Source organism: Apodemus sylvaticus, chromosome 12 (genome assembly GCF_947179515.1).
Source record: "Apodemus sylvaticus chromosome 12, mApoSyl1.1, whole genome shotgun sequence".
In the NCBI taxonomy this organism is placed as follows: domain Eukaryota; kingdom Metazoa; phylum Chordata; class Mammalia; order Rodentia; family Muridae; genus Apodemus; species Apodemus sylvaticus.
In genome coordinates this window covers 71,898,900-71,920,747 of record NC_067483.1, presented here as the reverse complement: position 1 = coordinate 71,920,747, position 21,848 = coordinate 71,898,900, and the positions used below count along the sequence as shown (strand labels likewise).

The following is a 21,848-nucleotide window of genomic DNA, read 5'->3' as shown; positions in this document are numbered from 1 at the left end:
TTTTTTTCTGATTCTGCCCACAGGGTTTCCTCCCTCTTACAGTAGTGAGCAGTGAGTGTGTATGTGTGTGTGTGTATATATATATATATATATACACATACATACACATATAAACATTTATATGTATATATACACATACATACACACATATACATATACACATATATTATACATATATACATATGCATATACACACAAATATATATATATATAATTTCCCAGTCCAGTAGTGGTCTGGGAAACCCTGGGTCTGCTGGAAACCCCTCCATGATGTAAGTTCTGCCTAGAGACAGTGGCATTGAATCTACAGGTACAGTCTCTTCTAATAGCTTACCAACCACAAACTTGGGGTTTTTCCAAAATAAACGCTGCAGGAGCAAAGCAGGGGTGACTTCTTTCTCAACAAGCTGCTCTCACAGTTGTCCTTGACACAGCAGGTCGGCAGCCCCTGTGGACTCAGTGAGACTAAGTTGCTATGTCCCCCCAGAATTTTGAGGATTTTCGGTTTTTTTTTCAGTCTTACAAGTGGGATTAATGAGAAAAAGCTCATTTTGCATCCTTTCGATCTTGTCCTTGGGCCTGCAAGGTTGACCTTGAAAATGGCAGGGTGCCTGGGGAAACCATCTCTGTGTTGGGAAGGTCTCTGATAAGAAGCTAGCGAGCTTTTCCCACATTGGCCAGGTCGCTCCAGGGACAGGCTTTTCTGCAGCCACTGCAGAAGGCTCGCCATATTTTCTGCTGTGTCATCACCATAAGAGCTGTGTGGGAAGCTGCTTAGGGGCTCGGGGGATGAAAATATGAGTGGTTTTTCAGCCAACAAGGATGGAAAGAATGGGAAGCAGGCCATGTCCAACACTGCGCTCTGAGATAGTTTGACATGTGAGCTGGGTCTTCCCAAGTGCTCTGTCATTCCAAGAATTCTGCAGTATAGGGTAGGAGTGCCCCCTGTGAGATAGAACAGTAGCCAACGGTAATACCAACCACAGACCTGGGCCAGGAGAATCTTAGGTGGCTGGGTCACGTGCATAAATTGTTCCCCGGGGTCTAGACAGGCAGGAGCCACAACCGGTTCCCAGCTACAGCTCTGGGTGGGTTTGGCAATTGTCCGGATTGAGGTGGTTCAGGCCGCCCGCAAGAAGCACAGACCAGGAGTTAGGAACTGAGGCTGCCCGCTGGGCTGGCCTGCAGAAGAGGGACGGGCCGAAACTGCAACCGCAGTGGCAGGGAGTGCGAGGGGGCGGCAGGTGCACAAGCAGAGAGGCGGAGCAGAGCTGGGCAGAGTCACTAGCGTCCTGGAGTGACCTTCCCCTACCTAGCCAGGGCCTAGGGGAGGTGGACCTGCAGTAAACCCAAACCAGGAGTAAGAGGAAAGACCAGTATGAGGAAAGGAATGGAGTCTCCGAGGCTCCCAGAGAACAACACAGGTGCAGGCACAGCATCGGCGAGCGCGCAGGGTCGAAGGGGAAAATGTCCAGACACACCTCGGGGCGGAGAGAGGGCAGCAGAGCTGCGGGAGCACTACTCACCCGCCCCCAGCCCCTCTCTGCACCCTTGCTGCGGTGCCAGCCCCTCTAGCTTAGCCGGCTCCTTTGTGCCGGCCCAGTGCCCGCCCCTTCGGGGCTCAGGCTCCGCCTTTTCGGCGCTAGCGATTGGTCTGCCGTGCCGCCGGTAGGCGGAGCTACGGATGGTGGAGGCGCGGTATATAGTAAAGGTAGGGCGTGCGCCCTCAGCCAATTTCTCAGCTCCTGGCCTGCGCGCCCGTGTGTCGAGCCCGCGCTCCACTCTGCTCGTCCTTCCCGGTGACTTTCCCTCCTTGTCCCTGGTCCATCTTGCCAGAGGTCACAGCAGGCAGAGTGGTGCAGCTACAGCTTGAAGCAGCAGCTGCGGGGTTCGCTGAGACCCCCCGGAAGGCGATCGGAGCGCGGGGAGAGCCCGAGAGCGGCCGCGCGCCCACCTCTAGGTGCGGGGCTCGGAGCCGCCCAGCCCGCGCGCGCCCTCCTCCCTCCTCCCTCCTCCCTCCGCCCCCGCCGCACCTCCCCCTCCTCCCGCTCTGCCTCGGCTGCTCCGCGGCGCGCCTCGCACTCGGAGAGCCGCAGCGGCAGCGGCGCGTCTCGCATTCGGAGACAGAGCCGGGCCGCGGGGGACACCGAGCAGTCGCCGCGAGGACGCCAGGGCACGCGCCGCACTCACCCTTCCTCGGCCTCGGCCGCCACTGCTGAGCAGACACCATGGCCCGCGGAAAAGCCAAGGAGGAAGGCAGCTGGAAGAAATTCATCTGGAACTCGGAGAAGAAGGAGTTTTTGGGCAGGACCGGTGGTAGTTGGTGTAAGTACGCGCTCCGCGGCTCTTGCGGTCGGCGCCTTGGCTTTTCCTAGGAGGCGCATCCCTGTACGCGGGCACTGCGGACAGGTCTGCGCCCAAGGGGTGTCCAGGTTGTTAGGGATTGGGTGGTAGGCGCTGCTTGCTAGGAGCGCGCGGGCCTGGGCTTGGCATCCAGTGACAAATGTGGGGGGGGTCCCCAGGATGCTGCTTGGGTGGGAGCTGGAGCTAGCAAAACTGAGGGTTCTGGGCATGGTAGGGATCTTCGTTTCTTAAGCCTTCCCTCCTGGGAAATTCGGTCAGGTTCCAGGAGACTATGTCTATTCCCTCCCTCTCCATCTCTGAAGACCTTAGAAAAATGAGATTTGGGGCCGTAAGCAGAACTCATGACTGTACCTGTTCTAAAGCAGACGATGCTGCAATAGCATCATCCTTCCAGCCTAGAAATGTATCTAGAATGGAGAGGAACGGGGAGGAGAAATGCATCCACACTGCAGTCTTCACACACTGCAGTCATCACAGCCCAGAAATGGCCCAGTGAGCTCTATATCATGGCCCGTTTTTAAGCCTTGCCTAGACACATGGTGTTTATTTTTAAGATCTCCATGTTACAAACGAAGAAACAGGTTATATTAGAGCATTTCATGCAGCCTGTTGCTTCCTTGGCTGGAATTCCCTCATACCCTATTGAAAATTAGATACCGTATTTGTTTTTTACCTCCTTAGACCTTCGGAAAGGTGGTAAGTTTTTTTAAAGGTCATTTTGAAGGGCACAGTTGTAGACAAATCCTTGAGTCGTGACTGCGGAAGGGAGGGAGGGGACTCCCCACTGCTGCATCACTGCCCCCTCCTTCTCCAGTATCCATCACCACCAGCACCTCTACCTCCACTTTTGCCTCCTTCCCCCCGCCCCCCACCTCCCCTATAGCAGCAGCATTGCAGTCACTAAGGGAACCTTGAAAACTAGCGATGCGGCGTTCCTGTTTGGGGAGGGTCTATGGAAATAGACTGGAGAATGAGTCAGGGAAACAGCACTTGGCTGACATTTTGAAAAGGAAGAAGCTGGCGTGTATGTTGATTTTTTTTTCTCCTAAAGAAAAAAAAATGCAGTTAGGGAGGCTCTTACCTGACAAAAATAAAGGGTTAATAATGCATCATACTTCAAGGTTAGTCAAGGTGAAACTTCATTCATTTCACGGTATTACTAGGAAGCACTTGGCATCCCTGAGCCATGGGAAAAACGGTGTCTTAAATTGACGGTTTTTTTTTTACTTCACTTTATATTCCATTTTATTTGGGGAGACTGTTCTTCCATGGGAGTATGCCCTTAGCATTTCTGTAGTGTGGAAGGAGAAACCTGAAGAAATGTGAGGTATATATAGGATGAACCGCCAGGGCCATTTCCGGAGCAACTCTTTGTAACTCAGCTCAGAGGCCTAGGAGGTGCACTGCGACACTGGTCCCTCCTTCCAGTTTAGCTGGAACTGCTTTCCCCATGGTCTGGTCCCCGCAGCAGCATCACAGGACCAGGGGGCGGGGGCACTGACCCCAGGTACCTTGTGAAATTTGCCCTCTAGTGTTTTTCCACTTCTTAAAACAGATTTCTTTCCTCATTCCAATCTCACACTCCTTCTTCGAATAATATTTGCTTTAAAGGGTAAGGAAGGCTGTATGGAACCGTTTGTTCTGTAAACTGACATTTAATGGGACAGCCCTTCCGTATCAGAAAGAGAGAGAGAACGAGCCTGTGTGGTCTTGATCACATCCAGCAAGGTAGTGATTCCCACAGGCTTAGGAAGCAGCCATCGGAACTCGTCTTCCATTTTGTGGATGCCGGGCTGGAAACCCAGTTTGTGTCTTGTGCTAGTCCTGTCTGCCCTTTTAACAGTTAAGAAATGGCAGGGCTGTTCTGTTTCTATGGAGAAATGGAGAGCAGTTCCTATCTCATACAGAGAGAGAGGGGGGGGGAGAGAGAGAGGTATGCCCCCTTTCCAGCTCTGGGCCCAACATGGATGCCCTTGGGACCAGGGCAGGATGCCCTTGGCTCCGTTTTGCTTATAGGTAGATTTTTCACCAAGATGGACGGCAGGAGGCGCGAGCCTGTCACCTGCTGGAGAGATCACAACTTACAAATCACTTGGTGCTTTCTACCATTTAATTAAGTTAATATATGTGTTAGCAGGTTTTAATATTTGCCATCGGCTTCCCAGGCCTCTTTTAAACCTTACTTTTGGCATTTTAAAGGATATATATATATATCAATCAGCAAACTATATCAGCTTTATTTATTAAAGCAAAAGGATATATATATATCTGATATATATATATATGATATATATATATATATCAGCAAAATGCCTGGTGTTCCTTGTTCTTCAAATACAGAAGGAAAAGAAAATTTGCTTTAAACGTTAAAGATGCCTCTAAAGCTGACACCCCATTCCCCAACATCATGTCACCCAGCTAGTTGGTGGGACTAACCTAGCCTTTGTGTCTGTTTCTCCATGCCACTGGTAGCCTTGGTCTTGGGGAATCCATTGCCTGAGCTCACTAGACATGCGTGCTGCGCTCTGTCTGACCAAGTGACTTTACTGCAGTGACGGGTCTCCCAAGTCTGTGTGCAGCAGCAGCAGCAACAGCAGCAGCCCCTCAGTCAGCTTCGGTGTTCCGTGGGCAGAGTGAAAAGGCTGTATATGTTCTTGAGCTTGATCATGGTGCTTGTAGAATGACTAATTTGTCCATCAATTTGTCTTTTTAAACAGTAGCCTCAGTCCTGTGCCTTCTTAGGTTAGGATTAGCTACCTGAAGTCCAGGATATGAGTAGAAAGGTTGTAGTTAGGGGAGAGGGGCTAATGTGCCTAAGCCGAGAGCACCCAGGGAAGCATTGGAAGGCCAACAGGACAAGACAGCAGCCGAGAAGCCAGGCTCTCGGGCATTCTCGCTGACTGGCTTATACCAACTCTGTACCTCTTCGTTCGCTGGAAAAAATTTTCCAGATCCCTTGACGTCACAAGCTTGTCATTTGCCTACCGCTGCCTGGATACCAAATGCAGCACTTAACCCTTGTCCTGCCGGGGAGGAAGGGACAGAACAGGGGGTGGTTCTAGATGATGCAGCCGTCTCTCTTCTCATTTTTGCTTTTATCTTTATGTGTGTGTTGGGGGGGGGCGACAGGAGATGGGGTCAGCGTTTTGTGTGGGCTTTTATGCATGTTCTGGTTTGTTTCAATAGCTCCAGAACACTGCTGTCTTGAAGTATGTATTCCTGAGGGGAAAGCTGGTGTTTTTCCATGTATGGAAAGGGCTGCGTGGCTCATTTCCACAACTCATGTGTCCACTTCATTCCTGACCCCCTCCCAGCATGTACATATATGCCTTTTCAATGATCCCTCCACCCTGTAGCATTTTCTCAGAGACCCTTTAGAAGCAACCTGTGCCCCCCCTTTGCAGTCGTGTTTCTGATAACCTTACAGGTCTCTTGCTTCCACTTTCCCCTTCTAGATGAGTTGTTTGGCTGGCTCCAGACAGCCAGGCAATGCCTAGTACAGCCTGTTACTATGCTGCTAATCGGGGAGATAATCCTTGTATACCAGTAACTGATAGCCTTATTCCAGTCTACTGACTTCACGTTGGTTCAAGGTGGTTTTGTTTGTTTGTTTGCTTGCTTGCTTGCTTTTTTATTTTTAAAGTTCATTTGTAGCTATTTCACCCTGCCTTCTGTTAACCATGAGTAAAAGAAAATAAAAGAAAATATAGCTTACATGCACAGTCCTTACTCTGCTTGTCAGATGATGAGGTAAAAATGGCGGCCCTTTGTACCATAGGGTTTCCTTTGTATGTTTGATTGGTTCCAGTTGCCGCCCTGTGTCCTTGAAGAAAAGGATAGTGCTTTGTGGACAGAGTGACTTGATAAGGAGAACTCCACCTGTGTTTCTGAGCTGATTGTTCTTAGCAGTCTCAGGGTGTGGGGGACCAGCGAGTGACGCCCCTAAGGGAACACACGGCAGAGTGTGAGATGCATTGCGTAAGCGTGCCAATGCAGCTGCAGGTTTGCTGCTGATTTTCTCTACAGAAAAGGAAGTGACTTCCTGTTAGTCCTTCAGCTACCTAGATCATTTCTCCACCTGTGCCTTCCAAAAAAGTGCAGCTCCCTCTTTTGATTACTGAGAGAAACAGGCTGAGGAGGAACCCAGAAGGGGCTGTCTATGGGCCTTGTTGGGAAGGCTAGGCTTTGATTCCAAGCCTGTGACTACATCACAGCCTTCTCTGTCTGTTCTTCCCACAGTTAAGATCCTTCTGTTCTACGTGATATTTTATGGCTGCCTGGCTGGCATCTTCATTGGGACCATCCAGGTGATGCTGTTGACCATCAGTGAGCTGAAACCCACATACCAGGACCGCGTGGCCCCGCCAGGTAAAACCCAGGGAGTGGCTTCACCAGAGGTAAAAGGGTTCCACATCCAGTTGAGAAAACACCTTCAGAAAACCATGTGGTAGCGCTCTGAGCTAAGCACGGGGAGGAATCGGGAGCTCTGCTGTGGCCACGGCCCGCCCGCCCGCATTGCGGCTGAGTTCCAGATGGCTGGCTACAGATGTCTGTCTTACACTGCTCTGGGGTAAGGGTGGCACACGCAGCCCCACTGTGTGGCTGAGCACATCAGGTCCCCTTAGGGCTTCATTCTCCTTGGCCTAAACACCCAAGTGCTTGTCAGTGGGTTCATTCTAGGGTCTTTTTGGCTTAACACATTTTTTTCCTAACACATTTTTTTTTTTTTGTGATAAATCCTTCAAATAATCATGTCACAGTGAGGAACCATGGTTTCAGGGGGTCCTTTTTTTTTTTCTCTTGCTTATTTGACCTTGAACACAAACACCCTTCTTGCATATCTCAATAGGCCCTTGAGGGTTTTGTGAGCCCTCTTTCCGGTTTGGCTATCTCTGTGCTCTCTAAAAAACTTCATGGGGGGGAAAAAGATCTTCTTAGGAAAGGCTATCCTCCACTTGGGTTCTTCTGCATGGAGGACGGAGCTGGGGGAGGAATAGGGTTCGTGTTGAATAACTTTCAGTTCTCACCTTATAAATGACCTTGGGGTGGCAGCTGGGGGTGGCAGAGTGTCTCATGTGGGCAAGGCTGCCGTTTGGATACAGCCATCTGTAAGTGGCAGTCGTGGGGGGCCTGTGTAAGCCCTGAGCGGTCCCTGTCGCAGACCTGTCTCGCTCGCACTTCTCCTTGGGTTTATGGAAGAAGAACCTGTAGAATGCGCAGGTGGCAAACAGTATCACACAGTACTAAGTCAACGGTCCTCCAGTGCAGGGAAGGACCCCGGGTATTTTCAGATATATTTAGGTGGGGAGTGAAAAGAGAGAACCTGTAAGTATATGCAACGACTCCACCTGCTTAGTGATGTGCAGATGCCTGCAGCTCTTCTGTACCAAGAGGTGGGTCTTAGGAGAGGTCGGAGAGGTCCTGATGTGCCTTGGGATCTTCAGTGTGTTGCGTGGGATCCTGTGGTTGGAAGGCCTGACTTCCAGGGCCTCTTCTGCCAGGATCCTCGCATCAGCACAAGTGGCCATAGTAATTTTGTACAGAGCTCTTACTTTTTTTTTTTTTGTTTTGCCACTAAGTCGTTCTTCAGTCATGATTCTGTTTTATATTTAAAGATTTATTTTATTTATATAAGTACACTGTAGCTGTCTTCAGACACACTAGATGGGACATCAGATCCCATTACAGATGGTTTTTGAGCCCACCATGTGGTTGCTGGGAATTGAACTCAGGACCTCTGGGTCAGTGCTCTTAACCGCTGAGCCATCTCCCCAGTCCATGAGTCCATTTTATAATAATTTAAGCTTGAAGCAAAGATGACCAACACAGTCAACTTTATTATTTTTTTTTAAAAGACTATAGACTTTGGAAAAATAAGTCATTTATTTATTTAGTTTTTGATTTTTTGAGACAGGGTTTCCCTGTGTAGCGCTGGCTGTCCTGGAGCTCACTCTGTAGCCCGGGGCTGGCCTTGAACGAAGGAACTCAGATCCCTCTGCAGGATTCTACTGGGATTAATGGTGTGTGCCACCATGCCTGGCAGAAATAATGAAATAAAATTAAAACCATTTTTTCCCAGGTACTTTTCTGAAAAGAACCTTCCAAAATAAATAATCCAAGGCCCCGACGTTAAGTAAGGGTTTGCAGCTGACCTTGCCTGCTTGTCTGAGGTGCTCAGTCCCCCCCCCCACCCCCGTCTCCCTCTTTTCTTCCCAGCCTTTCCTATGAGCACCTATATTTAGTGTGCTCGCAGCAGTTGGACTGACCTGACAAACCCCTCACTTCTCCGAGGAATGCAAGTGGCTCATCTTGGAAATATGCATTCCTGTCCTTTGGTCTGAGTCACAGGCGACGTTTCCAGTCCTTCACCTTCCCATTCATCTCCTCTGTGGTTTTTCATCTTAGTGATTTCTGTCTCTGTCTGTCCTTAACTTTTACTTGAGTAGCAGAGTCTACACACCACCCTGCCCTAACCGTGTGGGGTTTTCTCTACTGCTCCTGACACTTTTTCAAACATGATGGTAACTTTGAATCAGGTCAGTAGAACTCTGGCTAGTGAAACTTAAAGCTCCTGGGCAGTCCTGAGCACCCTGTGCCCCCTCGGCTTTCAGGACCCTAACGGGACCCCCGTCTTTCAGAACAGATGTTGAGAATGTGTATTTGGAAGGTAATAATGGTTCATTAACCCTGCAGATTGAATAACTGTGTGGAAGTGTATTCTGATCATCTTTTGGCTTCCACTCAATGTCTCCAAGCCTACATTTTTGTCTTGAGTAAAGAGGGAGTTCTAATTCAGATGTACAAGGGAAGTGTGTAAGACCATATAGCACTTAAGATACTAGGACTTATGGTGTGTTGTCCTCTGGCCTTGAGGCATGAATATAAACATGGCCAGTCAGCTTTGGCATGCCTTCTACAAATTGAAATACCTTGTGACCAGATCTCTTCCAAATAGTGGGGCCAGGATGGGGGATGGGGGGTGGAGGGGGAGGATGGGGAGGTGGAATACAGCTGTGGCAATTCTGCCCTGCTATAATTGTGTAGATTGTATAATGGACAAGCTAATAGGCCAAGTGGGAAAGTTCCAGATAGAGGGGAAAGACACAAAATGGAAGGACAAGCCAGTCATGTGATTTCTGGATTCCCATAGATGCTGTTCCTTCCAAGGTCCTACTGCTGCAGTTATTAGAACTAAGCTGCTCGCTCCACCCAGAAAGCAGAGTCTTGGATGAGATGTTGACACATATTACTAAATAGCCATTTTTGTAGCTCAAAAAAAAAAAAAAAACCCACCATTTCTAACTCTCTGTTGCCTCAATATAATAAGTATTAAAGCAATGTTCAAAGCTCAAAGCTATTTGGACAGAGCTTCCTGAAGTTTTATCAGCCTAAGGAGCAAGAGCAGGGACTTTGGAGTTGAACCCAGACCCCACCACTGACCACACCAAACCTCAGTTTCATTATGAGGAATATTCTGTGATGACTAGACAGGAGATATATGCAGAATGTTAGTGCTTAGCAGAGGTAAACTAAATACAGCTGTTGCCTTCCTTCCTTCCTTCATGCCTCTGAGGCTTCTCCTAGAAGCAGAAGGCTCTGGATTTCCAGACAGCCAGCTTTGGGTGATGGGGACACTGCAGACCTAAATTTCATAGTCCCTGAAAAGGATTTGAATATCAGTGGATTAGAAAGCATTCAGAAACAGCCTCTGGTGAATCTAAAGGACACAGCAGTCAGCTCTCCCCTCCACACCTACACCTGCCATGAGTTTTTTTTTTTTTTTTTTTTTTTTGTCCAGCCGAGAATCTCTTGCAAGGTACGTGGCAGAGTCTTCTCTCAGCTGGATCTGGGACAGACACTGCCATTTGCGGTCCTGCAGAGAGTCAAACCCAGTGTACACAGATGTGCATACATGCATTCCACTTGCATTCACACTCCTCCTACTCACTAGGCCTTCCTCGCCTGGTGGCCTGCCCGGTGGTGTGATGGGAAAGGCTCTTTCCTGGGCTGCCACCCCTCCCCCACCCCGGGTTTTACTAGCAACTGTGCAGTGAATTCGAAGGTCACTGTGTGTCATTCGAGTCCACCGAGTTTCCACCTGGCTTGCTTCCCGGAGCAAAGGTAGGAATGCATTCCCTGTTCTTCCTCTTTAGGTTGTGGGAGGTTCTTTGTTTTTTTTCTATTCGTAAAGATGGCTCAGTGAGGAGAGGACTCAGTTTAAGAGGGTCAAATTCTTGGCCCCTGGGTAACTGGAACTGAGGTGGGGAGAGGTTGTGGATGAGCATGAGCAGGGGCGGCCATTCGAGTGCCATCCTGTGACTAGAACATAGCAAAGCCATCATGAGGGCACAGCCATCCCCAGCATGCTTCAGGCTCAGAAAAGCTGTGTTTCCAAACTACATGATGATTGGCCCTCTCTGATTTCAGAGGTAGTAGTAGAACCAGCTTCTTCTTGAGATTTGGAGGAACTGTATCTTCATAGTGTTGGGCATTTTCTATCATTTCCTGTCGGTTGGTCTGTGATCAGCAAGTGACTTCTGCTCACTCCTCCCACCCTCCATGGATCCTGCCAACCTGTTACCAAAGGAGATAGCCCAAAGTAGTTTATTTCTAAAGTCTCCTAGGTATGCAGGGAGCCCAGTACTCATGAGACTTAGAGGCAGAAGGATTTCAGGTCAGCCCAGAACTGCAGAAAATTAGGGTTTTACTCATTTGAAGACAAGTAAGCAGAGCTAGGACCTCTGCTAAGAGGAGCGAACAAAGAAATAGAGGAAAAGGGCAGCAGATATGTCAATGTCACCTCAGGCTGGTGGCATTCACACAAGAAGAGAGCTCCACCCTAGGAGACAGCACTGGAAAGACCATTGGTCTCACACCTTCATTTCTGCTGATGTAGAGTCACACAGGAGAGGACAGGTCATTGGCCGTCGGTCACTTGGCGATTCCAGAGAGGCTTGGGCAATGAAGAGCATCCAATGGTGTATTATTACCCAATAGCATCTGACCAGGAAAGAACCCCTTTTCATTCAGGGCTAGGCCCCCTAGAGTATCATCCATACTAAGGTGTCAGATTCCAGGGTATTAGTTACTTAGCCAATGCTGTGTTTTGAGGTTTGACAAGTGAAGTATACACTTGTTCTTTGTTTGACCTTGGCAAAAACAACAAAACAAAACAAAAACCCGTGGTGTAAAATGCCTAGAACTTGTCTATTGTCTTCCCCTTCATAAAGAAGCAGTGCCTTCCTTGTTTTGGGAATAAACACAATCAGGAGCTAGCCAAAACACCACACCCAGTGTCCGGAGAAATTGTCCTTTTAAATGATACAACATCTACACTAAAGTTATTCCTCCTCAACATCTGAAGTTGAATTTGCAGCTTCTGAGAAGGCGCCTGATAGATAATTCTTAAATAATGAAGGACCTGGGAGCAGAGTTTGTGGCATTTGGTTTAGACTGGGCAGATTCCTACACACCAAGGGTGGTTAACCAGCTAAATAGACTGTAGAAAAGGGGTAAGCTGCTTCTTCCAAGACTCCCCAGAGGGAGCAGACTTGAGGTGTCTGGGTGTACCCAGGCTGTGGGTGGGCTTCCTGTTGTCCCAAGGTAGGCCAGTTATTCCCAGCTAACCCAGCCTCCAGTCACGCTAACCCTGAGGCAAAAGGTAAGTGAGAGGGGACTGGTTCCCTGAATTCTGTTAGGTAAGTCGATAACCTTACCTAACCCCACAGATAAATAATAACCCCACAGATAAAATAATAAATAAAAATAAAGCACCTAGGTTGTTCAGATTGACATTTAAAGGGAGGTACTCTTCCAAATGTAATGGTAAAGGTGTACGAGTGTAGCCATATAAGTTGTTCTCACGCCTTTTTCTTTGTAACTGGAAAGTACTTTCAACCTGGAATGGATAGGAGACATGCGATGGCTTCATGAGAACATGTCCCTTAGCTTCCCGTGCCCTTGGAGGTTTCTGTGGAAGATGAGACCTGCATAAGAGATTTTGGCTGTGAGTCATCAGAAGTATCGAATGACAGCTCTAAGCAGCAGCGCCTTTGGTAGCTTTGGGATTCACTCAGGGGAAAACCGCTACAAGGTTAAAACGGCCACATTCTCCTCTAAGTACTCAGCTCTGGGAGCAGATTGAGAAATCACAAACTTGCTACATTGTAGACCTGACTGGAAACAAAATACCAGTTAATGAAAAGCCTCTTTTCTTTTTTTCTCTTCTACTGGTTTCTCTGGGTAGACCTGGCTGTCCTGGAACTCTGTACACCAGGCTGGCCCTAAACTCAGATATGCCTGCCTGTGCCCTGGGTGCTAGGACTATGGCTTTGTGCTACCACCACCCAGCAAAGGCAGAGGTTTTGGGTTTTGTTTATGCTTTTACATAATCCAGATCTTAATGTAAAACTGAAGTACTTGTAAGAACCCCAAATTAACATTACTCAGATTATTGCTTCAGTCCCGAGAGGTGGATAGGTAGCTTTGCTAGGTAACAGCAGGACCAGTTTTTGCTGATGGTGGCAAAGCAAAGGCTATATTGAGCCTCACCTTTTAGTGGACATTTAGGCTTTTTATGGTTTGGAACCCTAGCCAGAACTCTGCTATTCTGCTCTGGCCTCCGGGAGTTACCCCTGAGGTAGAGCTCACCCTTGTTCAGTTATTACTGTGTTAGCAGTGGGCAGCGGGAAGCCAGAAGGTCCTATGTGGGTGTACCAGCTGGCAAAGGCAACAGTTGGCAAGTGGGGGGTGGGTGGGATAGGGATTTGAGCTGTGATGTAGAAATCGGTGCGATTCCAGTGTTTTGATTTCATTATTTGCCTTGACTAGAGAAGGGTGGCACTGACATTGCACATCACCCTTCTGGGTCAGTGGTGCCACCACAGGTAACTACCGTACACACTGTTTTCACAGGTCAGATGGCAGGCGGTGGCGGGCAGCTCACACACTTGCTCATAAGTGAGGCTGGCATACACATCTAGGTGAGCCTGAGGTTCTGAAAAACAAGGACCCAGTTACAGGAACTCATGCTTGAGGTCTGGCACATGTCACTCTGTCTCTTAATGGAGACCTTGGCTTGGGATGGTGAGAGAATGACAAGGACTCTCTGTAATCCCGTGATCCTTTGCTCTTCTGAGAAGTGGCATCAATGTACTTCATACAGACATTTAAGAAATGGCACGTGGAGTGGCTCCTGAGAAAGAATACAGAGGGACCCTGGAGAGCGAGGCAGTGGGGATACTGAACCTGCTTTGCCACTTGGGTCCTATCTTGTTTATTTTTAGTGAGACCCTAAGGTCACTTCCGTGGGGGCAGCTTGTCTGCTGGACTCCATTGCTTTGCTAACAGGGTGGGGTTCTGCTGGATCTCCTGCTCTGCTGGCGACCACAGCTGGCACTGCTCTTACCTAGCTCGCTGGTGGCCCTTCATTGCTGGCTGCAGTCTCTCTTCTCCCAGCTTCCCTCCGTTCTGAAAGAAGAGGTGGGACTGCCCCTAGGCTTCTGACAATTGATCCCTTTCATTTCTTTACCCTTCCAGCTGCCTCCACCCGCCTCCTGGGCCCGGGAAGCTGGGTAGCCCTGCGGTAACCCTGGCCACCGAGTTTTCCCCTTTGTCCAGTTCTGCCTGACAAATTCATAGGCACTCGTTCTCGGCTCTTAGGCGTGACTGCCCCTCAAGAGTCCACTTTCTCTGGCTCCCAGGGCTCTTCTAGGAAGACACCCCCATTCTCCTGACTTTTTATTCTCTAGCACTAGTCTGTGCCCTTCACTTTCCCAGAGCCAGGCAAATCACCTTGACTTATGTCTTGTTTACAACTCAGCCTAGGCGTGGGTGGCCCTCCAGCTGCCTGTCCCGTTTGTTTCGGCCCTGTCCCCTTGCTGTCCTGTGCTGGCTGCCACTGTTCTTGCCCCTAGATGCCTTTCTCCTTGCAGACAGAGGTCAGTGGCTTTCACGGCTTTGCTTCATAGCACAATGGGTAAGTCACAGGGCTGGCCTCCCATGTAATGTAAAAAAAAAAAAAGTCTAGAATATATTGAGATTGATTTAGACATGAAAACAGTCTTTCCTGATTTAGGAACATTTACAGAAATGTTAACAAAGCCAAGTGTGGTGGCGCACACCTTTGATTCTCCTCAACTCTGGGGAGGCAGAGACAGGTGGATTTCTGTGAGTTCCAGTCCAGCCTGGTCTACAGAGTGAGTTCCGGGACAGCCAAGGCCACACTGAGGAACCTTCTCTTGAAAAATGGGGTGCTGTGGTGGGGGAGAATGTTTAATCGTAGTCCCCTTTATTTCAAGCTGAACACTGAGCTAACCCCGAAACAGTCCTCCTTTCCCCTTGTCCACAGCTTTTTCCCTGTGTATCCTTTGGGCTTTGTCATTAGCCTCTTTTTTTTTTATTAGATATTTTCTTTATTTACATTTCAAATGCTATCCCCTTTCCTCATTTCCTCTCTGAAAACCCCCATCCCATCCCTCCTCCTCCTGCTCACCTACCCACCCACTTCCCTTTCCTGGTATTCCCCTACACTGGGGCATGAGCCTTCTCAGGACAAGGGCCTCTCCTCCTTTTGATGTCCAACAAGGCCATCCTGTGCTACATATGCGGCTGCAGCCATGGGTCCCTCCATGTGTACTTTGGTTGGTGGTTTAGTCCCTGGGAGCTCTAGGGTACCCGTTGGGGACCCTGTGCTTAGTTCAGCGGGCCATTAGCCTTTTAAAGAACATACTTTACATTCATTTTTTTGTTATATGGGGTACCAGGCTCACGTGCCATGGTATGAACACATGGAGGTCAGAGGACAGCTTTGTGGAGTCAGTCTTCTCCTCCCCGCTTTATGTGGGTCCCGGGGACCCCGTCGGCAGGCTTGCACAGCAAGTGCTTTCCCTGCTGAGCAGCCTCGCTGCCCCCCCCCCCAGAAGATTCTTTGTTGTTTGTTTGGTTTGAGACAAAGTCTCACTGTGTAGCTCTGGCTGGCCTAGAACTTGTTCCAGGCTGGTCTAGAACGTACAGGGATCCCTGAGTGCTGGCATTTTAAAGGCCTGTGCCACCATGCTCCCCAAGAAGGTGCCTTTTGTCATTCTTGACTCGAGCACTCCTTTTCCCAACTCTACTCTCGCTTCCTCGTCTTCATCGCCATCCCTTCTGCCATCCCTCTGACTGGCAGCTCACCGAGCTCCTGCAGGTGGGCCACGTAGCCACTATGGAAGCTCAAGGCAATCCTTACTAGAAAAACTAACAGCTCTTGCCTTTGACTTGTGGCAGCGGCTTGTTCTCAAGTGCCACGAGTTGTACTGGTAAATAATTAACTGAGGTGGTTGTGCATCCCCTTGAATTTTGCCATTGTCTGCACTGATGTCGCCCACCATTGGCAGTCACTCAAAACCAAGGGTGCATTGGGCTTAGAGGTTATGCCCAGGTAGGTCTGGAATGGATCCTGGGAGGCTGTTGGACCCAGCCTTTGAGGAGAGTGGTGGGTGCTCCAACCTGCCAGGAGGAGACGGAAAGAGGTCAGGTATAGCTCCTGACTAGCAGGCCCCTGAGATGAGTGGGGCTGCCAGATATCACAACAGGAAACACACGATAGCTGGTTACCTTGAAATCTGTTAGACTGTATTCCTACTAAAGAACTGTCCTATGTTTATTTGGAACTTGGATGTAATTGGGTTTCTTTATCTGTTCTGGGGTTGAATGTCATTGTGACTGCCTTTCCGACTCACTGCCCTGGGTCTGGTGCTATCCTGTAGTGTAGTCCAAGTGTCCATTTAGAAAACACTACAAGGGCAGAGGCTTCTGGACAAGAGGGACTTAACAGCAGAGAAGGCAAACCCATGCCTTGAATTTCCCTCTGGCAGGGCTGACATGCTCAGACATTTGTTCCAGCAACTGCATATGTTTATTTTGAACTCCCCATTAGAAGCTGAAAGAATCTTCCTAGGTTACGAGAGCCAAAGGACTGTCTCCGTGGAGCAGTCTTGAGGTTAGAGAGACTTGAGATTTTTGTAACTCGTCCATGGAACATAGGGGCAGGTGTCTGCTCCACACTTCCGTGCTATTACTGACCAGAAAGCCACCTGCACACCGGCTGCTAGCAACACAGCTTTAAACGTGATGGCATCTGAGGGCCCTGGAGAGCCACGGGCTTTGGAGAACTGCAAACCTGGGTTGGGATTCTGGCTCCACTGCTTTCTCTGCGTCCTTGGACAGAACCCTCTGCCTTTCATTGCAAGTGGCATTCTCATTCATAAAACAGGTTAATGCTACTGTGACGAATTGGCAAGGAAACTGGATGATATTAGATATTATATCACCATCATTACATTTGGATACATAATCTAAATGCTAGTAGAATCCACCAGGGAAGTGGGGATTTAACGCATTCCATAAGCCAGGTGGGGATGAAGGAAGCATGTTTGTGCAGGGAACACCTGCTTTTGATGTCTCCTGGTTGCCGTCCTACTAATAGTGACTGTCTTTCTGACTCTTGCCCCGTTGAAGGATTGACACAGATTCCTCAGATCCAAAAGACTGAAATTTCCTTCCGTCCTAATGACCCCAAGAGCTACGAGGCCTATGTGCTAAACATCATTAGGTTCCTGGAAAAGTACAAGGATTCGGCCCAGAAGGACGACATGATTTTCGAGGATTGTGGCAGTAAGTGACTCCCAGACGCACGTGGTCCCACTGTTGAGAAGGACGGGTTGTTATTCGACTTCGTTGCTTTAGTTTAAAGGCAATGCCACTCAGTTCTTGTTAGAATTTACACAAGGTTTTCATCTTACTTCACAATTATTAAAAAGGGCCGAATGCTAAGCAAGGAGAAATTGTGAAGGGGAAATGATTTAATAAAAATACCCATTATAAGAATAGCCATAAAAATATATATCAAATATACAACAAAATATATGCATCGTTTATCTGCAGCATGACTTCAGATTCTATATTCATTTCCTTTTTCTCTGGCTTTTTACGTGAAGCATGAAGAACATCTCCCAGTTGATAAGTGCTTGTAATGAGAGTCGAATGTACAGCTTCCACAGGCAAAAGTGACGACTTCCATCTTCTCCTTGACCATTTACCCTCCGATTGGAGGAATAGCTTCAGAAAATTCTGACCCAAACCTTCCAGCTCGAAAGTATTGACAGCCTTTTAAATTCGTGTTCTTGTTGTAATGTCCCTGTTTCTGAGCAACGCTTTGTGTGTCTGGGAAAATGTTGCTGTCGCTGCTGCTGCTGGTGCTGAAGTCTGGTCTGGGTTCCTTCAGCCCTAAGTAGCTAAGCAATCCATTAGTGCAGGGGTTCTAAACCTGAGGGTCTCTGCCCCGTGGGGTGGAATGACTCTTTCCACAGGGGTAGCCTAAGACCATTGGAAAGCAGATATCTGCATTATGATTCATAACAGTAAAATTATAGTTATGAAGTAGCAGTCATGGTTGGGGGTCACCACAACATGAGGAACTGCATGATCGGGTTGCAGCATTAGGAAGGCTTGGAATCACTGCCTTCCTAATGCTGCAACCTAATGGAACAAGAGAAATACAAGCCCAGCCTCAGTCTCTGCAGTTCATGGAGGACAGCTGGTGAGAAGGTTAGCTTTGGGGTCGTGCACCAGCAATTGCCTTTGCTAATAACTAATACATCTTTACCTTCTGAAGAGAGCAGACAGCATAGGGAAGTCCGTGTGTCACGTAGACCATGTATATAGCCCTGTCTCCAATGGGAAATTCTAAAGAACAAGAAGCTCTTTTCTTCGTGGTGCAGAGCGAGCGACTGGCATGCTCTATCCACGTGTTTGTACTTTTAGGTGTTCCCAGCGAACCCAAGGAACGGGGAGACATCAATCACGAGCGAGGAGAGCGGAAGGTGTGCAGGTTCAAGCTGGACTGGCTGGGGAACTGCTCCGGTCTCAATGATGACTCTTACGGCTACAGAGAGGGCAAGCCCTGCATCATTATCAAACTCAACCGAGTGCTGGGCTTCAAACCTAAGGCAAGCACCGACTTACCGGCTTGTGTTGGGGGAGGGCACGGCGGGCTCACGGGCTCATGGGAAAAGGCAGGATGTTTCAAACGGCTCACTGGAACTTCTGAAGTGCAGTCCATCAGTATTGTAACACCAAAACCCTTCTCCTGGACCAAGGGTGACAGTCCTAGGCCCTGAGCTGCACATTGATGGCCACAGTCAAACTTTGTTGCCCAAGGCTTTGGATTTTTGTGTCTTTCTTTTTTTGAGGCAGGATCTCACATAGCCTCAGACACTTTGAGCCAAGGCTGGCCTTATGATCCCCATCCTCCTAAGTGATGAGACCATGGCGTGTTCACTCACACCTCCGTGGTCCTGTTCATCATACTCTGCTTCATGTCCAGATAAAAAAAAACCATTATTTTTACACGTGGTTCTGCACTGTGATTCCAGGCTGCTTTTGGTTTGGGTCCTTAAAGGAGCAACGAGGGTATTTCAGAAAAGCTGTCTGTTGATCAGAAAGAAGTTTTTTTGAGTGATGATTTCATTACCAAACCCAGAGCATACCATGGTCTCTGCCCTTTCTTTGATAACCACACAGTGTCTAACAAGTGACCATTACCTGTTTGCCATTTTGTGAGAAATTCTTCACAGAGGAAAAAAAATACTGGTGGTGTCTCAGTTTTTCTAAACGGTTAGGTTATTTCTCAGATCATGAATGAAGCAATGCTGGCTTCCTTAGGTGTGGCTTTCATCTGCAGGTTCCCCTAAGGCTGACACGAACACTGTCCATTAGTCATCATTTTAATTCTGAGAGGATTGACATCAGTACACTGAGTTAAAGCCACTTCCTTTCTGAAGCCTGGCTTTCATTCCCTCAGTTTCTCCTGCATGTCAGTCTGTTTCCATGATACTTGCTACTTAAAAGGAAATTAAATCAAAAGGCCAATTTTCTTTTTGTGAGATATGTTATCTCTATGTAGATAGCCCTGGCTGTCCTGGAATTCTTCCCACCAGGGTGGCCTTGAACTCACAGAGATCCACCTGCGTGAGTGTTGGGATTAAAGGTGTGTGCCACCAAGCCTAGCAGGAATTTAAGTTAAAGAATGCATCAAAGCTCCTTTATGCAATGAGAGGGAGGAACGAATTGTCAGTGGCTGGCTGGTTGTCCGACTGGATCTCTTGCGAATGCTAGTGTACCTTTCAGCAGAGTTTCAATCTTCCCACAGAGACAAGCACGCAGTGGGGAGTACTGTGGTTAGGACCACTACCCCAAGCTTACACTGGACATGCGCGCATGTGCGTGTATTCTTATGTGTTATGTCCAGACTCAGATGCAGGGCTAACCGGAGTAAGCAAATGGCTGCTTTCCAGCCATCCATATTCATCAGCCTTCCTTGTGGCTAGCTGGGCCAGGGATGGAGGAGGAGGGTTGTGTATCTTGCTGTAACTGTCATTTTCAGACTACCCCCAGGCTTAGCGGAGGGCGGAAGCCTGTTTGAAGACCGCATTGTGGAAGAGAAGCTGGCATATTGACTCATGGCTCAAGAGTTAGAAGTCTAACTCGTGCACTAAGGGTGCACTAGACTCTCCATGTGGTCACTGCGGTCTTAGCAAGCACCCAGTTAGCTCCTCATTGTCCTGAGTCAGGCTTCTAGTAGGTTAGGACCAGGCTGTGTCACAGTTCATGTGTAGCGATCATTTCAAACAAACCGAACAATTGTCTCAGACTGACATGGGGGATTACGCATTTGCTTTCCCGATGTTGTCTTATTAATTCAGCAGCTTATTGTCAACAATGTGTATTTGTTTGGACTACAAATGAGTTTTATTTTTCAGAAAAAAAAATATCTTTTGTTGACCAATGTGGGTTTTACTTTTAGCCTCCCAAGAATGAGTCCTTGGAGACTTACCCACTGATGATGAAGTATAATCCAAACGTCCTACCTGTCCACTGCACTGGCAAGGTGAGTTCGGGGCCACTGAGGGTGGGAGGGAAAGTGGGGCGGGGTGAGAGGAATGGGTGAGACTCCTCACAGTTAGAGGGACAAGAAACTGCTTTAGGAAGATAGGCTCAAAAGATGAGTCAGAGCTATACATGCTAAAGGGATAGAACTGTAACTAATAAAACCAAGTTTGTTTACTGGTACAAGGAACACAGATGTCAAACTATCTGAATTTAATGTAATAGAATGGGTTTATGGACCTGAGAGGTGAGCTAGCCCACAGCATGTGCTAAGTTCTGGGGCCAACTTTCTTTTCTCAATGAATGCTAAAAAGTTGTGCTACAGTACCAAGCTGAGAGATGGACGTAAGAAATAAGGGGCAGACATGTTAAGTCTTTGGCAAGAAATGTCCATAAGGAGACAGTATCCGCCAGAATACTGTCAGAATAATTTCTCTCACTATTGGCCTTCCTTGAGGCCGAGCCAGATTAGAGAAACCCGTCCTTGGCCTTTGCCTCAGGGCCTGCGTTTGCCCAGAGCCCCCTTTGTGAGAGCTTCTTGGCACTTTTGGCTAGAATTGACCTTCATCCTGTGGTGTCTCCTATCCATGTCACCCAGTGCTTGATGGGCTTAACTTCTGAGAGAGAGGGTTGGGATGGACACGCCACAGGGTGGGTGGTTTTCTTTTGTCTGTGATGGGGTTGAGAGTCTTGTTGTGAGAACACAATGAGACCCATGATGCATGTGTGCCCTTAAAATTAAGTTGCGTGTCCTTTTGGTTTCCAGCGAGATGAAGATAAGGATAAAGTCGGAAACATAGAGTACTTTGGAATGGGCGGATTCTACGGCTTTCCTCTGCAGTATTATCCCTACTACGGCAAACTGCTGCAGCCCAAGTACCTGCAGCCCCTGCTGGCCGTACAGTTCACCAACCTCACCTTGGACACTGAGATCCGCGTTGAGTGTAAGGCGTATGGTGAGAACATTGGGTACAGTGAGAAAGACCGTTTTCAGGGACGCTTTGATGTAAAAATTGAAATTAAGAGCTGATCACAAGCACAAATCTTTCCCACTAGCCATTTAATAAGTTAAAAAAGATACACAAACCTACTAGTCTTGAACAAACTGTCATACGTATGGGACCTACACTTAATCTCTATGCTTCACACTAGCTTCTGCATTAATAGGTTAGAATGTAAATTTAAAGTGTAGCAATAGCAACAAAATATTTATTCTACTGTAAATGACAAAAGAAAAATAAAAATTGAGCCTTGGGACGTGCCCATTTTTACTGTAAATTAGATTCCATAACTGACTTGTAGTGAGCAGGGTTCTGGCCCCTAAGTATTGCCGCCGTGTCTGTTTTATTTAGTGTACAGTACTATAGGTGCACACTCTGGTCATTTTTCAAGCCATGTTTTATCATATCTGTTTTCTACTTTACGTGAGCAAGGTTTGCTGTCCAAGGTGTAAATACTCAATGGGAATAAAACTGGCATGGTACTTTTCCCTTTCTTTCTTATTTTCTTGGCTCTGAGATTTCAAAGGTAACGGCCCATCAGTGAGCACTTTTAAC

General features: G+C 48.0%; 1 protein-coding gene across 1 annotated transcript; it reads left to right on the top strand.

The window, feature by feature from the left end:
- Window positions 1-1,745: 1,745 nt before the first annotated feature.
- On the top strand, window positions 1,746-21,780 carry Atp1b1 (ATPase Na+/K+ transporting subunit beta 1). The gene is made up of 6 exons (XM_052200126.1): window positions 1,746-2,325; window positions 6,604-6,732; window positions 16,864-17,019; window positions 18,169-18,353; window positions 20,210-20,293; window positions 21,059-21,780. Exons 1-6 carry the CDS (start codon window positions 2,229-2,231, stop codon window positions 21,320-21,322), a joined length of 915 nt encoding a protein of 304 aa, XP_052056086.1. The 5' UTR covers window positions 1,746-2,228; the 3' UTR covers window positions 21,323-21,780.
- The last annotated feature ends 68 nt before the right edge of the window (window positions 21,781-21,848 follow it).

Coding starts and splice junctions, on each gene's coding strand:
- Atp1b1 (XM_052200126.1), top strand. CDS start 2,229: ATGGCCCGCGGAAAAGCCAAGGAGGAAGGCAGCTGGAAGAAATTCATC. Junction 6,733..16,863: donor GGACCGCGTGGCCCCGCCAG/GTAAAACCCAGG, acceptor GCCCCGTTGAAG/GATTGACACAGATTCCTCAG. Junction 20,294..21,058: donor CTGTCCACTGCACTGGCAAG/GTGAGTTCGGGG, acceptor TTTGGTTTCCAG/CGAGATGAAGATAAGGATAA.